The sequence below is a fragment of the Onychomys torridus genome, chromosome 21 (genome assembly GCF_903995425.1).
Source record: "Onychomys torridus chromosome 21, mOncTor1.1, whole genome shotgun sequence".
In the NCBI taxonomy this organism is placed as follows: domain Eukaryota; kingdom Metazoa; phylum Chordata; class Mammalia; order Rodentia; family Cricetidae; genus Onychomys; species Onychomys torridus.
This window is the reverse complement of record NC_050463.1, coordinates 48,295,183-48,312,878: the sequence shown is the minus strand read 5'-3', so window position 1 is coordinate 48,312,878 and position 17,696 is coordinate 48,295,183. Positions and strand designations below refer to the sequence as shown.

The following is a 17,696-nucleotide window of genomic DNA, read 5'->3' as shown; positions in this document are numbered from 1 at the left end:
AGACACACTCACTGGTGTAATGGTGGCCTGACATCATGGGAGTATCTAACCACTTTCTGATTGGATTTAAGGCCAGTCCCACAAGATGAAACCTACTCCTGCTACCAATAACCTGGGCCAATAACTTGTGGTTAGACAGGTCAGAGGTCTAGGGGAGAACCCACTACTATGATGCAGCTAGATGGGCATAGTATTAAAGCAATTCCTAATGACTTTTCATCATATCCAAAAATCAGTGTCTCTCTCAACCCTTATCTGAGAAGCTTTCATTTGCAATGGATGGTAATTAACACAGAGACCCACAGTTGACCACAACACAGAGAATAAGAGACTGCAGAATGCTCAGCCCTAAAGGGAACACACACACACACACACACACACACACACACACACACACACACACCCACACACACACTTCCCAAGGTTCAGGGATTATTGCAGAAGAGTGTGAGAGACTGAGCTGAGGGATGACTACAGATAAACATCTTCTGGGCGGCTGCACATAGGAGCTCACAGTGGTTTTGATGACAGTCTATTTAAAACCCATGTAAGCCCAAGGCAGACCAAATCCCAGCATGGAGCAGGGGTTGGGCACACAATCCCACACCGAGCATTGGAGCAACTGGCAACTGGTAGTTGCTGCTGGGAAACAAAGGGCCAGTTTTCTCTGAGAGTTTAGTTCCTGGTAAGCCAACCACATTCCAGTAGAAGACCACATAGCCAAGATTATTTTGGGTAGCACAAACTGGTCTTTAAGATTTAAAAGAAGAAAAAAAAAGGACAAAATATAGAGTTGATAGGGAAGGGAGAGTAGATATAAGAATGGGTGGGGGTGTGGATATGATCAAAACACATTGTAAAGAACTCAAAATTCTCAAGTTTAAGTGCATTCAGTTAGTAAGACTGGTTAATTGCTATTAAGAATGATTTATCTGTATCAACAAACAATGCATAATCATACATTCCTATAAAAAGTTCAATATGGAATCCTAATACAACAGTCAAAATGGTGTGAGATGGGGAGTGACAGATGGCTGAGGGGTGGTCACTGAAAGGAAAGTAGAAGGTCTGACCTGGCTAAGGTAAGCTGGGCACCGTGGTGGTCCTGATGTGGAACAGTATCACTGGAGTTAGAAACCTGAAATGGGGCTTCACTGCAGCTAAGTTACACTGGAATACAGTTTTCAAGATTCTAATGTGAAATACAGGATTAACAGTTTCGTCTGCCTCTAGAATTCTATTGATGTATGAGATGGGCATCTCTACTACACCAAGGCCTTGAAGAACACAAGAGGGTTTTTAAAACATGTGCAGGACACATTGCTTTGCCCTTTAAAAGGATGTGGTTTGTCATGGTGGGCTGTGGGCATCCACCTTGGGAATTTTGAATCAAGCATGGTATCACATCTTGAAAGATGGCTGGAATCATAAACAAAGAAGCTTGTGAAGGCCAGACAGGTGACAGGGCAGGTCTAAAAACGGGAGGGCCACGCATGAGGAACTGTGGTGAGGGTGTAGGGCATCAGGGCATTATCGTGTAGGACTTGAGCAGACTCTGCCAATTTTACCAACCTAGTTTAGATCTGCCTCATTCACTCACAGAAATTTCTGTCCACTGCCCTGGGTTACCCGCAATCAGGTTCATCTAAAAGGCCGTACAGAAGTCTCCTCTCCTGCTACTGTGCTATCAACGTCTTGTGGTAAAACAGGATGAGTATAATGCAATCTCTAAGGAAACAGACAAAAAGAAGAAGAAAAGGAAAGAAAAAGGGCTGAAAAGAACATAGGCAAGACATGGAGAAAAGACAGAATCCGGAAAGAAAATGATCTCTTTCAAAGTAGTTTAATTCACATCAAGTAAAACAGCATGCCTTCTAAAAGTTCTAAGAAATACAGCTTGCAAGGGTCAAAACTGACAATTTTGAAAATATCTAATGTTTTATTAGTTACCTGACCAAGAACGTGCTACAGGACATAAGAGGAGAAGCTAGATTATTTACATATTTTTTCTATACATTGGGTTTTTAACCTAAAATCTCATAAAAGTAATACTTCATTAACAACTATCTTAAACCCTACAGTTACAGAGAACAGAGGAATCTGGGTGACACATTCTTCTCTGGCCGAAGGCATGGCAGGACTTACAGTGGTGGCTGTGTCTTCTTCACCCCTTATACGTGGTGAGGAAGCCAGATGGGGAAATTAACCGAGCTGCCAGGAGAATGAGAAAGGAGCGTTGCTTGATCTATGGGCAGAATACTAAGGTTCTAAGCCCTTGTTGCCTTGAAAGAGAAGGAGGTAAATATGATAAAATTAGAAAATGGTCATGAATAATCAAGAGCTTAATGACCTCAGATAACTTCTTACTAGGAATAAGGACACACATTATGTTGTGAGAGTATGATTTCACTCATTCATGTCTCAATGGTTTAGTAATTCACTTTGATATGCCGGTCCATGCTTTTCTGGATTGCAATAAATGACTCCTAATACACATCTGTGTTGATATATTGTGTACCATAATAAAATTTAGCTGAAGATCAGAGAATAGAACAAGCCACTAAATTAAACACAGAGGCCAGGCAGTGGTGGCACACACCTGTAATCCTAGCACTCAGGAGGCAGAGACCGTTTGGATCTCTGTGAGTTCAAAGCCACCCTGGCTACATGAGATTGACTCACTCAGTCTAGGAGAGAAACTGAGCCAGGCAGTGGTGGCACACGCCTTTAACCCCAATACTGGGAAGCACACGCCTTTAGTCCCAGGAAGTAATATGGTTGGCGGAGAAAGGTATATAAGGCGTGAAGAGACAGGAACTCAAGGCTTTTCAACAGAAGCACCCCTTTCAGCTAGAGGCTTTTCCAGGCTGAAGCCTTTCGGGTGAGGACTCAGGATTTCAGTCAGAGGATTCCTGGAGTTGGTGAGGTGAGATGTGGCACTGGCTTGTTCCTTTGTCTCTCTGATCCTTCTGCATTTACCCCAATATCTGGCTCCGGGTTTTTAAAACCATTTAAAAGACCATTTAGGAATTTGTGTTACACACATCCTTGGAATAAATAACACTAAAAGGGCATGTTTAGCTGCAGAGTAAGTCTGGCAAGTAGTCTGTTAGTCAATGACCACAGGCCACCCCCGCACCAACAGATTCATAATACTTTGTGTTTTGAAACAGTAACACTGCCTGTGTTAAAACATTTCATACTGCTTTGTGTTGTGTGTTTTGTATTTTCACTAATTTACGTTGGTCTTCACTTCAGTCCGGATTCCAGACTTTTCAAGAGCCATCCACCCCACCCGTGTGTCTGGGAACACAGACGGCCCTTCATTAGTGATACTTCATCGTTAGCAACATGCACCAGGAGATGCCATACTTCAGATTCCAAGTGTTGGCCCTTCCGGGGGCTGGGGACAGTGTTCCCAGCAGCACCGTCATCGTGGGGGAAGCCCTGGCATTCTGATGGGAATACCAGGGTGGAATCCTATCCCGAGTCAAGAAACACAGGAGATGCCCTTCCTTTTCATCAATGTCTCTATTATAAACTCATTCATTTCCAAAATGCTTCACTCTCCTGGGAGACCTGAACAGTGCTCATCCATCCCCCAGCCGCTGAGGCCCCTCTCAGAAGGGGTTTCAGCTCAGCTATCCAGCACGCCCCTGGGAAACCTTCCACCTGCCTTGGCCAACAGCCAGAGGACCTTCAGGCCAGGGCTGTGGTTTGTTTGCTACCTTTTTTTTTTTTTTTTTCCAATCACAATTACATCATTTCCTCCTTCCTTTTCCTCCCTCCAAACTTTTTTTTTTTTTTTTAACACAGGGTTTCTCTGTGTAGCTTTGTGCCTTTCCTGGGGCTTACTTGGTAGTCCAGGCTGGCCTTGAACTCACAGAGATCCGCCTGCCTCTGCCTCCCGAGTGCTGGGATTAAAGGCGTGCGCCACCACCGCCCGGCAATGGTCTCTATTTTTCATTAACTATTATTACATACATATATGTATATAACTATGCATTCCTAAATGCAGATAAAACTTGCTTGGTCTGTATGGTACTTGTATTTGTCTCCCAGGCTATTTGGTACTGGATGAACAACTTGTCCCACTCTCAGCACTTAGTTGCCTGTGGTTCTGTGTAGGGTGGAGGCCTGATGATCTCCCCCACCCCCAAATCCACTTTGGCATGTCTAATGTAAAGACATTGGACATTGTTCAGCTCATGTTGAGGCAGTCACGTGAGACTTCATGGGTGTAATATGACAGTTGTAGGAGACACAGTCTCACAGCAAGCAAGGGGTGCTAATCGTTCCTTTAAAAACTCTTCAACCGTGAGGGCTGACAGTGGTCAACTTCTGGCAACTGTTCCCGATGCTCCTCACTTGGAACACTAGTTCGTTACATACCTCAGTTTAAACTGGATCTTCTCAACCGCTGTCTATCTAGCACAGGGACGGCATTTTCTCCCTAGGCAGGAAAGGGTTTAATAGTATGTAAGACTTGAAAGCTGCTTTCTACTTCGTTGGTCTCAACCAGGGATTCTCAACCTTGGCTAAGCAACGAGCCAATTAGCCACTGTCCGCAGCCGGCTTGCTGCTATCCAAGCTAAATTTCTACTTTTCAGTTTACTTGTGTTAACTCCAGCCTACGCTTCAGCTTGAGTAGGGAAGCACACTCATTTTGGGCGGCTCACCTGCCCCAGGCAGGAGGATGTCCCCATTTGCTTTTCTCTCCCGCTGTGTCTGCTGAGCCCAGGAAAGATGGGGGAATAAAGCAGGCTGGGGCTGGTAGTACAGTAGCCCAAAATGGTACTGTTCTCGCACCCTCCTACCTAATCCTTCAAGGTCATTCACCCGTTAATTAAAGGGGGCCTCTAGTCTCTTTTCCTGGTTAAGTATGGCAATCTAGTCAGGAGTTAGCCAGGAATTCATGGTTTGTTGTTGTTTTTAATTTAGGGATATTTCTAAAGAGGCTGAGAATTCCTGGTGTAACCAAAAATTATGTGGTCTGTTAGTACCTTAGCCAAACCAAAGGGAAAAAAAAAACTATGTAATTTCATTCAAAAGTTTCTAATTATTAGTAAGAAAAAATTAGTCATAAATTATTTTACTGTAGCACTAGAATATGCGAATGAGCTTGAATTCTCAGGATGAGGATTTAAGCAAATACAACTCTAAAATTACCTGGTTAGGCAACTACAATTATTCTGACTATATTTAAAACCATATAAAGTAACACAGGAAAACAAGTTCTCATGCTATGGAAAATAATGCTTCCGGTGGTATTGCTAGTTTCCTGAGGTAGGGTCTCATATAGCCCAAGCTGGTCTCTGTGTAGTTGAGGCTGGCCTTGAACCCCTGAACCCCCTGCTTCTGTCTCCTGAGCACAGGGATGATAGGCTTGGGTCACCATGCTCAGCAAAGTTTAAAGTTCACAGCGTAGGATTCCCGATCCTTAACCATCCAGCCCTGGGGAACCTGACTCAATTGAGAAATACCAGTACTGCCTGGCATGGTGTCACAGCCTTTGATCCCAGCACTCGGGAGGCAGAGGCAGATGGATCTCTGAGTTTGAGGCCAGCCTGGTCTACAGAGCAGGTTCCAGGACAGCCAGGACTGCAGATACTCTCAGAAGTAAACCTCCAGAAGGCCACAGTGAGTGTTAGGATGCTACATCAGCACACTCTCTATGGCTGAAGGTGGAGCTAATGTGGCACATAGCACCTAAGACTGAGTAACAGAATCTAAGAGATGGGCAGGGTTTAGGGCTCCTTTTTCTATTATTTCATCCAGCTCAATGCAGAGTTTTGCCTGTGTGTGAATCAGACTAAGCTATGCATTATAAGTAGACACAGACACACACTGACATGCAGACTCAGGGGGATAACAGTGACTCAGGACCCATCTGGCCCATCAATTTCTGTGCCAGTAGAGAAAGGATGTTTGTCCAGAATGTTCATGTAATAAACTGATGTTCTGCAGGGTTCTGGATCGTCTGCCTCCAGCTACAGAAATGGACTACCCAGCTACAGTGCCATGTGCTCTGGGATGCCAAGGCTTCAAGAAAGCACTGGTTAGGCACCGGGACTTCAGAGCTGACCTCCCTCGGAAGGACAACAGGGCTGTCTGGACCACTCTGTCAACTTCACGACCTGTAAATCTACAAACCAGTCAGAGGACAAAACAGACACACAGACCATGTTTTAATTTTTAATCAGAATGTGAATTGTCATTGCTATAGTGAATAAAACTCCATGAGTCGGGATGGCATGCAATTCTTTATTGCTCCTAGTCTACGTGTGCACTTGGCACTCCAGGAATGACTTCACAGACAGTGTAAATAAAGTCCTCCCGTGACTGGGAGCTATAGCCACACACTTGGAAAGAAACCAAACTACTTCTGAAGGACCAATTACATGATATTGCAAACTAATAAACACTATAAGTAGTCAAATGCATAATGTCAGTAGCATCGTGCTGCTTTTAATGCTTAAAATACCTGTTAAAGAACATGCATCATATGCACTTCATGAAAATGCTCAATGACACTCCAACAGCCAGGCACTGGAGCACGGGGCAGCCACCAGCACAGTGTCACGTAAACAACACAGGTCCAGTCAGTGACGCCATCTCAACAAACACCAAGCCTGCGACTTGACCATCTACAAGCCTAAGCTGTGGCTCAAGACATACTGCTAGGACTGACTGACTGACTACATAAACCAGCTCTGCTCAGATGACAACAGTTTTGATACATGATGATGATGACAGGCACACTTCTAGCCTACATGACACTTCAGTGTCTGTAGGGCTGAGAATAACGTGGGGTGCAGCATCAGGGTCACACCAGCTCTGGCTCTGGGCTCTTGCTATGTTGTATGCTTCTAAGCTTCTTTGTAAAACCACCCCGCAGTTTAAATCATTTCTCCCAGAATTAAAATGCTCATTTAGGAACAGCTACGTGAAACCAACTGCTTTGTTACAGAAGGCAGTGACTTAATCAAATATTTGCTTATAGGTGGTCTAGGGTCATCGTCACCAACCCTCCTAATGTAACAATTTCCTGATAAACAAATTCATTCTCCAGGGAAAGGACTCGTGTTTAGGGCTGGGATGTAGCACAGCCATACTTTACCTAGCATTGGTGAGGTCCTGCGTTTAATCACCAGAACCATTGAAAAAAAAAATTGTCTTTTTTTTCTTAGCCACAAGCTAAGCTAGGTTAGATGCATAATTTAGGAGTTGCAGAACAGCCCAAGATGGTTTTGAGGGCACAGGTGTCAGAGGCAGAGGCCTGGTCTGGAGAGAGCATCCCAGGAATATACTGCCCTCCTCCAGCTCTGCTAACAACTCACTGCGGCCCGGGACCGCTGCTTTGGGTTCCACTGACTCACTTTCTTATCAGCTTTTATCACCCTCTGCAGTGTGTGTTTTCTACTTAAATTCTAAGAGCTCTTTAAAAGGCAATGAGTCTTATATAGTACCCTGGCTGTCCACATGCTAGGCATTCACTTTTGGTCTCTACTCTAAAACCTATAAATCTGGACCAAGATTAAACTCTAACAGGAAGACTGGTTTCTGCTTCATCTAGCACTGTACCTTCCCTAAAATGTTCATGAATATTTTATAAAGGAGATCTCTAGGTTTTTTTTTTTTTTCCTTGTGATTTAAGCCTTTCAGCTTTAAATACACTTCTGGCCTATTTTTATAGTCAGCCTGTTTCTCCTCAATCTGTGCAGTTGTGTGCCAGGGAAGGGCATCATGGTGGCGGTGAGACTTTAAACTGCCCATGATGCAGGTGATGATGGCGATGACTGGTGGCCATCCTGTCTCAGACTTCCCTCTGCTATACAGAGGACGTGTGCTTCCCACGGGCCTGACCACCTATGGGTTACCAGATGCATGGACGTGATGGATAATGGTGACGGATCAATGTAAAGTCCATGACAGGCTCGTCCTTAGGGTGGGACAATGCTACTTCACTTCTCTTTTCCTTAGAGAATGCTTTCTCTCTCTTCTCCAAAGCCCGTGCTCTCCGAGGAGGCTGCATGCAGCTCAGACGCATCTTTCGAGAGCCTCGTGTAACTGGAACGCTGGCTTCGCTTGTGTGTCATGCTCTTCAGATTTTCATTCTGAACAGAAGTTGGGTTGGGGCTGGGCCCAGGCCTCAGAATGACCTGAGACGTCTCCCTGACTCCTTCCCTCTCATCGAAGTTTTGGTTGGCTCTGTTAGCAGGCGCAGTGTTGTTGTTGAGAGTCACAGTACTGGGTGTTCGGTTCAGATTATAGGCCTTCTGGCACGCAGGCCAGCTTTCTTCAGGGCTGCTAGCAATCAAGCTACACTCGGAAGGGCTTTTCTTGTCTTCCGAGCAAATGGACATCCGAGCTATAATTGGATCTTGCAGGCCACTCAGACTGTGTGGCATCCCACGCTTCCCACTGTGACCATCGTCTTCCAGCTCTATGAGATTTGCCTTTTCCAGCTGGGGGTCGTCTGCCGCTTCGTTGTGAAGGGAGTGGTTGGGCGAGCTCTCATTGGACCTCACTCCTGAATCTGAGGAATCTTTTTTGTCCAGGAGGGCATCCGACAGATACTCCTTTGCTTTAATGAATGTTCGGATTGGCTCGGCACTGTGCTCTGGAGACTTGGACACTCTCTCTGCTCTGCCTTCAGCTTTTTTATCCTTGTCATCTTTGAGCAGTGGGGTATTATCTGACTCTTCTGGACCAGATTCATCTTCATCGCTGGGCAGTTTCTGGTAGCGCAGACCACCTCCCTTAAGCTTCAAGTCTGTCTGGAAGAGACTGGGCCGTTCTGAGGATTTCTTTCCTGGGAGCAACTTACTACCTGACTGGTCGGATTTTTCATCTTCTTCAGTAATGGGGTCCAGGGGTGAGGCATCACTAGTGGACACCCCTGAAGAGGAGTAATCTATGACATCCCCCCTCTTCATCAGGAATGACTTGCGCCCATCCTCCTGCTTCAGCTCACCCTCCTTCCCCCTCTCCTGCTCTAGAGTAGAATGGATGGAGCCCCCTGAAGAACTCTGACCTATGTAGTATGTGCTGTGTGGAGAAGATCTGCCACTTATTGTTGACGACCCTGTACCCCCTTCTAACTGGGACATCTGAGCAATGTACTCTCTATAGGCATCTCTATATTCGGCCTGCACCTTATCAGTAAGCTTTGAAATTTCAATACTGGAATCCTGGGAATTGAGACTCGAGAGACTTGGGGTTCTGCGAGTTTGTGACTGTGAAGACAGAAAAAAAAATTTAAGAATTCAAATAAGAAGGGGAAAAAGACATAATAAACATCAGCTTAGGAAACACAAATGCACACTAATAATTTAAAAGTTACCAAAATACCAGGGTCTTAGAAAAATTTGACCTAACAATTTAACCAAAGATATACATTTATGAATAATTGTTATTAGCTTATAAATTTTAGCAACATTAATTTACTGTTTATATTTAAAAGAACTATTTCAGGTTGTACAAGTCATCTGAACAACTGCTATTAGTAATTTCAAGTTTTTATTTTATTTAAGGTGAAAGCACCTCCACTGAGAAAGAATTCCTCTTAGAAGAGATAAAGAAGATCTCAAAAACAAAATATTCAACTCTTCAAGGTCTGATAAAAGAAATCATCTCAGATATATAACAGGAAGTTCCTGTCAAATCTAATTTAGAGGGAAAAAATGTTCTTAAAATGGAGCAAGGAAAGGTGATAACAGGGTCTGTGGTGAGCAGAGGCGGAAGCTGTGGGTCAGCTGGGCAGGAAAGGCACAGTGGGATACTTTTAAGTTTAGTTTCTGATACTGAGTTTCAAGGTCCCAGCTGTTTTAGATCTGAGGAAAGCTAATAAATGAGCAATTAAAAGTACAGATTAGGAAAAAGAAGCAGGGAATGGAGGAGACAACATCGGGGAACTTGGGAACAGACCACAGGAAGGGCTGGAACAAAGACATAGGGGTGAACCGCCTTTCCTTTGGAAGGAGGTCGCCCACAGGATGCCCCCAAACCAGAAGGATGGTGCCTCCCTCTACCTCCTAAGGCAATTGTTCTCAAGTGCTGTGTGCGCCCTGTGCAGGGGACCCATGGGTTCTGAGCTGCATTCCGCAGGACACGATGGTGCTCTGTGTCTTTCCTCCTTCATTCACACAGGAGTGCCCAGTGGACTTCCAGAGCTCGTGTGTGTGTGTGTGTGTGTGTGTGTGTGTGTGTGTGTGTGTGTGTATGTGCGCGCGCGCACGCGCGCGCTGTCTAGGAGGTGGGAGGCAGGCAGTAAAGATATGTGCAAAACATTCCCATTCTCGCTGGACTTCTTTGTTCGAAAAGAAAACAGAAAAAGCCAGGCGGCAGTGGTGCATGCGGGAGGTGGAGGCAGGCGGGTCTCTGTGAGTCAAGGCCAGCCTGGGCTACAGAGTGAGCTCCAGGACAGCCTGGGTTACAGAGTGAGCTCCAGGACAGCCTGGGTTACAGAGTGAGTTCCAGGACAGGCTCCAAAAAAAGCTACATAGAAAAACCCTGTCTCGAAAAAAAAAACAAAAACAAAAACAGTAATTTTTTGTAAAAGTGTTATTTATGGTAACCTGTAATTACTTAAAAGTATTTAGAAACATTTTCAGTTTCTATTTAACTATTTATAGTAATTTATATATGCAAAGGTTTTCTAGGTATTGATAATATTTATTACTCTGTGTGTGTGTGTGTGTGTGTGTGTGTGTGTGTGTGTGTGTGTCCTGGGGATGTGTATGGAGGAGAGAGGACAAGGAGAGAAGGACGTGGGTCCTTCTTCCATCACATGGGTCCCAGGGGTCAAACTCAGGTCATCAGGATGAGGCAAGCATCCTTACCTGCTGAGCCATCTGGCCAGCCCTGGTCCTGAACTACTATGAGAACAAAGGCTAAGAACAAGGGAGGTGTGGCACTACTGTGCTAACAGGGAGACAGGCAGAGGCCCTTAACAGTGGGGTGAGGAAGGGCAGCTTCTCCTGCTGATGCCTGCACCTGTCTAAGATCTACCCACAGAGAACATGTGTGTGGAGCCCACACGGTGGTGCAGGCCTGTGGTCCCAGCACTCGAGATGCTGAGGCAGGAGAATCACTTGAGCCCAGGGGCTGAAGCCCAGCCTGAGCAACCTGAGTGTTGTAGGAGCCCATTTTCAGGTTCCTGGTGGCTGTACCCAGCAGGTCCGCATAGAGGTTGATTGGACCACGGGCCTGGGTACCAGGTTACTGTAACTAGCAAGGGGAGCTCTTTTGCTCCACCCCTTGGCATTGTTATAAATAGACCTTTGGACTAAAGTTCTGGGCTGGTGGCTAAGGATCCACGCTCACCCGAGTCTATCCTGTGTTTTCTCTCTGTTTCTCTCCCCTCTAGTTCTAACTAAGTCTCTTATCCCTCATTTCTCAAGAGTCCCTGGGGTAAATAATGGTGGGGGCTGGACCCCCCAGAGTGTGGTATGTAGTGTGTTCCTGTGTGAAGGAAAGCCAGACCCAAGGTTTCAGCAGGTGGCGGGATGCTAGTTTCCCACGCTGAATCTCGCAGGAAAACTCCGACAGAAAGGCAGGTTTGCAACCACCCTAATGCGGCCCCGTTGTCACTATGTAGCCCAGGCTGGCCTCAAACTCACGGAGATCCCCTGCCTCTGCCTCCTGAGCGCTGCATTCAAGGCGTGGCCACCACACCCGCCCCCATCTACACTGTTGGCTGTGACTGAGTTCATTTTTGTCAGTTTCTGAATGACCTAACCTTCCCCTGTGCGCTACCAACCCTCCCCTTGAGATAAGCCCAGGCCCTTCAGTAGATGACCCTTCCTCTTGCCCAGCCAGGTTCTCAACCAGGGCTCTCTGAAGGAGCACTTCAATGTACCAGCATATTGGCATTTACTCTCCAAGCACATGAAAAATAACATAAAACCAATACCTGCCAACTCAGGTTACTGTGCCGTGGGGCTCCCTCCTCTAGGCCCAGTGTGTTCAGCTCTTCAAAGCTGAAGTTCAGGGTGTAGGGAGTCTGGCTGGAGAGCTCTGTGTGAGGCAGTTCACTGTGAGAAGCACGGCGAGCAGATTCCCCATGAGGGACTGGGGCGCTGGAGTTTTCATTGAGAAAACGAGGGTCTTCGGGGACCACCTGGTTTTCCACACTTCTCATTTCCAGGACCTTAACAAAAGAGGAGTATCATCTGCATTGTCAAACCACATACAGAGGCTCCGGAGAGTTACAGAAAAAGCACACTTCCCGCTAAGACGGTCCAGGGAATTTCTTCCAAACCTTACCTTAATCCTATTAGTAATGTTAAGAGAAGCACCAGCATTAGTTTACAAATTTTAAAACTTAAGAAAACACAAAATCCGACTGGCGTGCGTCCAAGGAGACCAGAGACGCAGCAGCAAGCAGCAAGCTCTAGCACGGTAGGTCGCTGACCTCAGCAGAAACTGCTCCGCTCCAAAGCCAAAGCCACCAGTGGGTGCACAGAGCCAGTGAGTGTGAGATGGGGAAGGCTAGTTTTCAAGGGATTCTGGGCAAACCAATTTGACACAATTCGTCAAGATGAGCCAGGGTGATCAGGCCTCAGCTGGAAGTAGCTGAGGGACAACATGGAACCTGAGGAGCACCAAGGGTGACCTTATGTTGAAGGTAGGGCTCGTTCTAAAGGGGCTCATGTGCACTGCTGCTACTACGGAGCAATAGACAAGGGCAGACAGCAGAGGTTACGACCTGCAGGGCTCAGAGCGGCCCGCCTGGAACTGGTCAAGGAAAGCACGGAAAACTGGTGAATTGCTTCTTCTTCAGAAAGGACAAGATCCCACATGCTGCTATGACTAGTCCCCACAACACTGGGCTGAATACAAATAAGGAATAAGACTAAAAAAGAAAAATGTTACACACACAAAATGCAAATATTTTTTATATCAATATGGAGAACTATCAGTCTGGACCAGTACTTCTTGGTTCTGGCTTTGTACAGCATTGCAGACAACTTCACACAGTACAGTAAAATGCTGTGTATGCTAACGCTGTAAAACCTCACCATGCTCCTGAAAAGATGCCAGTCTCCAAAGTTCATATTCATCTCTTTCTTCAGCTCTTCAACACTGCACTGAGCCAATACCCGGCCATTTATGTTTGCCTGAGTGAAAACAAAACCAAAATCAAACGTGTCCTGAGTTCCTGCTGATTTCAAGTCTGCTTCACTCTCCATGCAGTACAGTGAGCTGCACCTCGGCCACACAAACCACTTGACATTTTCCTAAGTGTCAAGCATTTCAGTGAAACAAACCACACTTCAGGTCCAACCAGCCTCTCACATGTTTCCACCTGCTCTGTCATGGGTAGCAACAAAACCATTCATTTTGCTTTTCAAATCTGAGAAAATATTCATATGAACATAGGTGGGAAATAATTTCTATCTTGTGAGTGTGTTAGTTGCCAACCAAGACCTAAATGAAGTGTATCTAATGAGCCGATTCGCCACTTGCAATGGATAAAGAATGTCCAGATGCTACCTTCCCAGTCTATTAAACTTAGGATAAAATAGGCATACAATTTTGTAGGACCCTGTCATTCTAGCTGCATTCAAATGAGAAACACTAGCATATTTTGAGGGTGGCCTTCTGATTTCATGAAGAAGAAAAAAAGCCTGACTACTAACTGGTAAAATGAGGTAGTACTTACACTGAGGCTTGGTAAAATGTTCCATTTCTAGGTTAATTCCAAAGGAATAAGCATACAGAGCCTGTCCATGGCAGACCAAGAGCAAACTTCCCTGAAACTAACCATGTGCCTGCAGCAGGGTTTGTGCGTGAGAAGGAGGTACTGACTCAGACAGACAGGGATAGGCATAGATTAGCTCTATAAGAAGATGGACATGTGTCGAACTCTTTCCAACCACATGCGGGCTATGACTAGTTACATGGTATATATAAATGCATGTAATTCTTCAAAGGGCATAGCAGCAGAGGCTTGCTATCTTATACAGGCAATGTCTTCCCTGTGCCTCCAGACATAACTGTTCAGCTTCAGGGTGACTCTGGAGCTATGAGACTTGCAGGAAAAACCTTCATGAATGCATCAGCCTTGCAAGCCCAACCCCATGTGGTTCTTCAAACACAACACAATCATAAATCTTGTAGGGCACAAAAATGACCTCTTGCAGGAAATGAACTGTACTCTGTACTTACTATGAGGTCACACAAACACACACTGCAGGCCAGGTATCCTCCCCAGGATGCTGGGGACTAACACTGCTTCCGAGGGCAGCAATTCCCACTTAGGGAGGGACAGTCATTTGGACTGTACTCACTGAGCATCCAGCACCAAGTTCAACATGCAACAGGCTCTGATATTGGACTTAGACTCATCCCCATGCTCAGAAAGTTTCCAGAGATTTCGAGTAGAGCTGCATACTGTGTGCGTGGAAGGTTGTGGGAGTACCAAGTAGCCTCACCATGTTCTCTGCTCCACAGTGAACAAGCTCTTGTGTTTTCCACGTGTCACTCTATTTTCACTTACCATGTGTTAAGGGGCACTGCCACTCAGCTAATCTTTCTTTAATCTACTTAGAAAACTAGAAAAAAGAGCAATTATAGGATCCAAAAAAGTAAGCACCCCATGTCACTCAGGGGTGCATTGCAGGGCTTGGGGTAAAGGTCTGTCTTCAGCACTCAGTCTGTTCTCTAGGTAAGCTGTAAATGCACGTGTCACCTTTTTGATGGTTGCGCAATACTGAGGCAGCATGGTCTGGTCCAGGCCTTCTATTTGTCTCAGTTTCTCAGAAACGACATCCACCGTCATGGAGCTCAGTAATAGTGCTGTACATGCAGTGGGGGCTGATCCCTAGGTGAGCCAAAGGGAACACACATGTGAGTAGCATTAATATGAAGTGTATGAGGTCATGTGACAGAAAAGTTCATTACGTTATACTGCTGAAATAAAGAAAACACAGCCAGTGCATATAGAATTTAAGAAAATGCCCTTAATAAATAGACTCAGCTAATGTGACGTGTAGTGAGTAGCATTTATTACAGGAGACAGCCTGACCCAAAACACTTTTCTAAGATGGTCATCCTACAGACCAGGCCTCCATCAAGTCTTCAAATGATTAAGAAACAAGGGAACTGCCTTCAATAAGAGGGAGAGAACTCAAGAAAAAACAGAAGAAAATTACAGACCTTTATTTGTAGAATACAAAAGATACATCTAAGAATAATTTCCCAGTGCCTCTATCAAACAATTAAGTAACCTAAAAACACTGTGCACTCACTGCCTCAGTAGTCAGGCTTTCAGAATGAATATCTAGGGAGTGGCAGGCTCAGACCAAAGTGCAGCTCATCAGATTTTACGTAAATGTACTGTTTTCTCTGCTCCAACTATTTCTAAAAAAGGTTCTGGAAGCTATAGCCACGATGATAAAGAAAATGCAATAGAAATGACAGCATTCTAGTCTGCCCTGTTTGCCCTTCAACATAATCTTCTTATGAGAAATAAGATTCATCACCTCCTTACAAGAATATAAGTTTGGCTGGGAGTGGAGGCACATACCTTTACTCCCCGCTCTCAGGAAGCAGAGGCAGAGATCTCTAAGTTCAAAGCCAGCCTGACCTATGTAGCCAGTTCTGGGACAGCCGAGGGAAGGTATATAAATGTGTCAAATATGTTCTACAGACTCTTTTAACAGTGCCAAGAAGCAGTAGGCTATCCTATAGCTTAAAAACACCTGTTAGGTACAGCTAAACCTTATTTGTGATGTGAAAACATAATAGTTCCACTACCTGAGAAATACATGACCATACATTGTGTGTGAGTGCATGCATGCGTGCATGTGCATGCATGTGTACGGCAGATGCAACTGTATTACTCAGACAGCAGGAGCAGTGACTTCATGAGTCAGGGATTCTACCTAGCTCACAAAAGCAACACAGGTACATCAAAACTTAGAAACAGATGACCTGGAACAAATTGCATCAAATATAGTTCACTTTTATTTAACTCTAAAACCATGTCTTACATGGTCCAGAGTTGCACTACTTTTAAAATATTAACAGCAAAAGACTAGTTTTTCCATACTTCAATTTTCCTATCTCTGCACACAGCTCTCTTTTCTGCCTAGTAAGTCAGCCAGTGTTCATTCAGTGTTTACTATGCACTATCAACTATGTGAATGTTAAATACCATGCTGACTTCCTCTTCACATGTACAATTTGATGACTACCTTTGTTTACGTAGTTCGTGAGCTATCACCTTCAAAAGAAACTCCTGTTCCATTAGTAGTCACCCCTTCAACACCGCCCTAGTCCCTGACAACCAACCAGCTGGTTTCCACCTCTGGGTTTGAAGCGTCCATTTAGACACTTTATATAAAAGGGACCGCACAACGTGGGACCTGTGCTGCCTCACTCTAACTCGGCGTGTTCTTTAAGGCTCGTTCATCTTTTCACTTTCTTTCACTGGTGAATAACTAATCTTTTAAATGTTATCCAACCCTTTAACTTGTGTCCTTGCTCTTAATATATTTATATTGGCTTACTTTCTTTTTTGTTTAAAAAAAATCACAAAAGTAGAATTTGATCAACAAAAGATAGATTATAACTCACAGGGGAAAAAAATCCATAAATTCCTACTGATAAGACTAAATTTGTTTTTGTTTCTGTTTTTGTTTTGAGACAAGATCTCTCTTTGTAGCCCTGGCTGTCCTGGAGCTAAGTACACCAGGCTGGCCTTGAACTCACAGAGATCACTGGCCTCTGCCACCCAAGCGCTGGGACTAAAGGTATGTGCCACCACTCCCAGCCTTAAAGCTTAATACTTCAGTAAGTGAATTAAGAGGAAGAGACAACTTTTCCTTATAGAATTCCAGTTACTAAACGAGGCAGAGAAAAACAGAAAATCCCCACCAGGCAGCCACCATTGCTGCAGTGACCGGGTTATCAACTATAGCGATGGTCATCGTTTAGTGGGTGGAAGCCAAGCAAGTCGAACAGGACATGGCAGAGTTTACTAGTTAGGAAACAGAAAGCTATAAAGTATTGACACCTAGCAGAGGCCACCTCAGTGGAGGAGTTCAGATCACTCTGACTCCTGTTTCTAAGTTGGTCTTTATCAAATGATAAGTTATTAATTTGAAAACCCTATGTGCTGAAATAGTTTCTTTGAATGAAGGAGAAATGTTAATCACTTTCCAAGTCTTTTCTAAAGTAATAATGTATAGTGAAATTACTTTTAAATCAAATGACTTATAACCAAAATAACAAATTTTGAATGGAAATATCATAAAAGAGGAATATGAGCAATTCATTACGTTGCTAAATTCTTATAGTTTTGGTTGTGAGCCTAGCCTTTAACGGCTGAGCCATCTCTCCAGCCCAAGTCGCTAACTTCTTACTGGAAGCGAAGGCTGAGGGGAAAGGAAGAGTCCAAATGCTAGTTCTCCAACACTGATGGTGCATCCTCATCGGAAATCCACCTGTGTAATCCAGACCGGATCAATTAGCTAGACTGGTTTACTAAATCGGAATTTATTTATTATCTTTCTTACTTGGAAAACTCAGTGCAGCACACACTAGCTTATTTAAACTATTAGAAGCTTGAAAATGTATTTTAATCAGAATTTCTCCGGTTCAAAGCACAGCTCTGAAAACACTAGTGACTGGAGGTGGTGGTTCTGCTCTCTGGTGTCGGTAGACTAACAGTACACTCTCAACTA

At 44.7% G+C, this 17,696-nt stretch overlaps 1 protein-coding gene across 13 annotated transcripts in view; it reads right to left on the bottom strand.

Moving 5' to 3' along the window:
• Positions 1 to 1,824: 1,824 nt before the first annotated feature.
• Kidins220 (kinase D interacting substrate 220) overlaps positions 1,825 to 17,696 on the bottom strand; it is a 90,423-nt gene continuing 74,551 nt past the window's right edge. For 12 of the 13 annotated variants that reach the window (XM_036170751.1, XM_036170753.1, XM_036170754.1 and 9 more), the window contains 4 exons: positions 14,699 to 14,830; positions 13,026 to 13,124; positions 11,918 to 12,154; positions 6,183 to 9,239 (listed from right to left, as the gene is read on the bottom strand). In XM_036170751.1, the coding sequence (XP_036026644.1) occupies positions 7,980 to 9,239; positions 11,918 to 12,154; positions 13,026 to 13,124; positions 14,699 to 14,830 (1,728 nt within the window). In that variant the 3' untranslated portion in view covers positions 6,183 to 7,979. Of the gene's footprint in view, positions 2,283 to 4,392; positions 4,454 to 6,182; positions 9,240 to 11,917; positions 12,155 to 13,025; positions 13,125 to 14,698; positions 14,831 to 17,696 lie in introns of those variants that run through there. The other variant, XM_036170764.1, reaches the window with a different exon arrangement.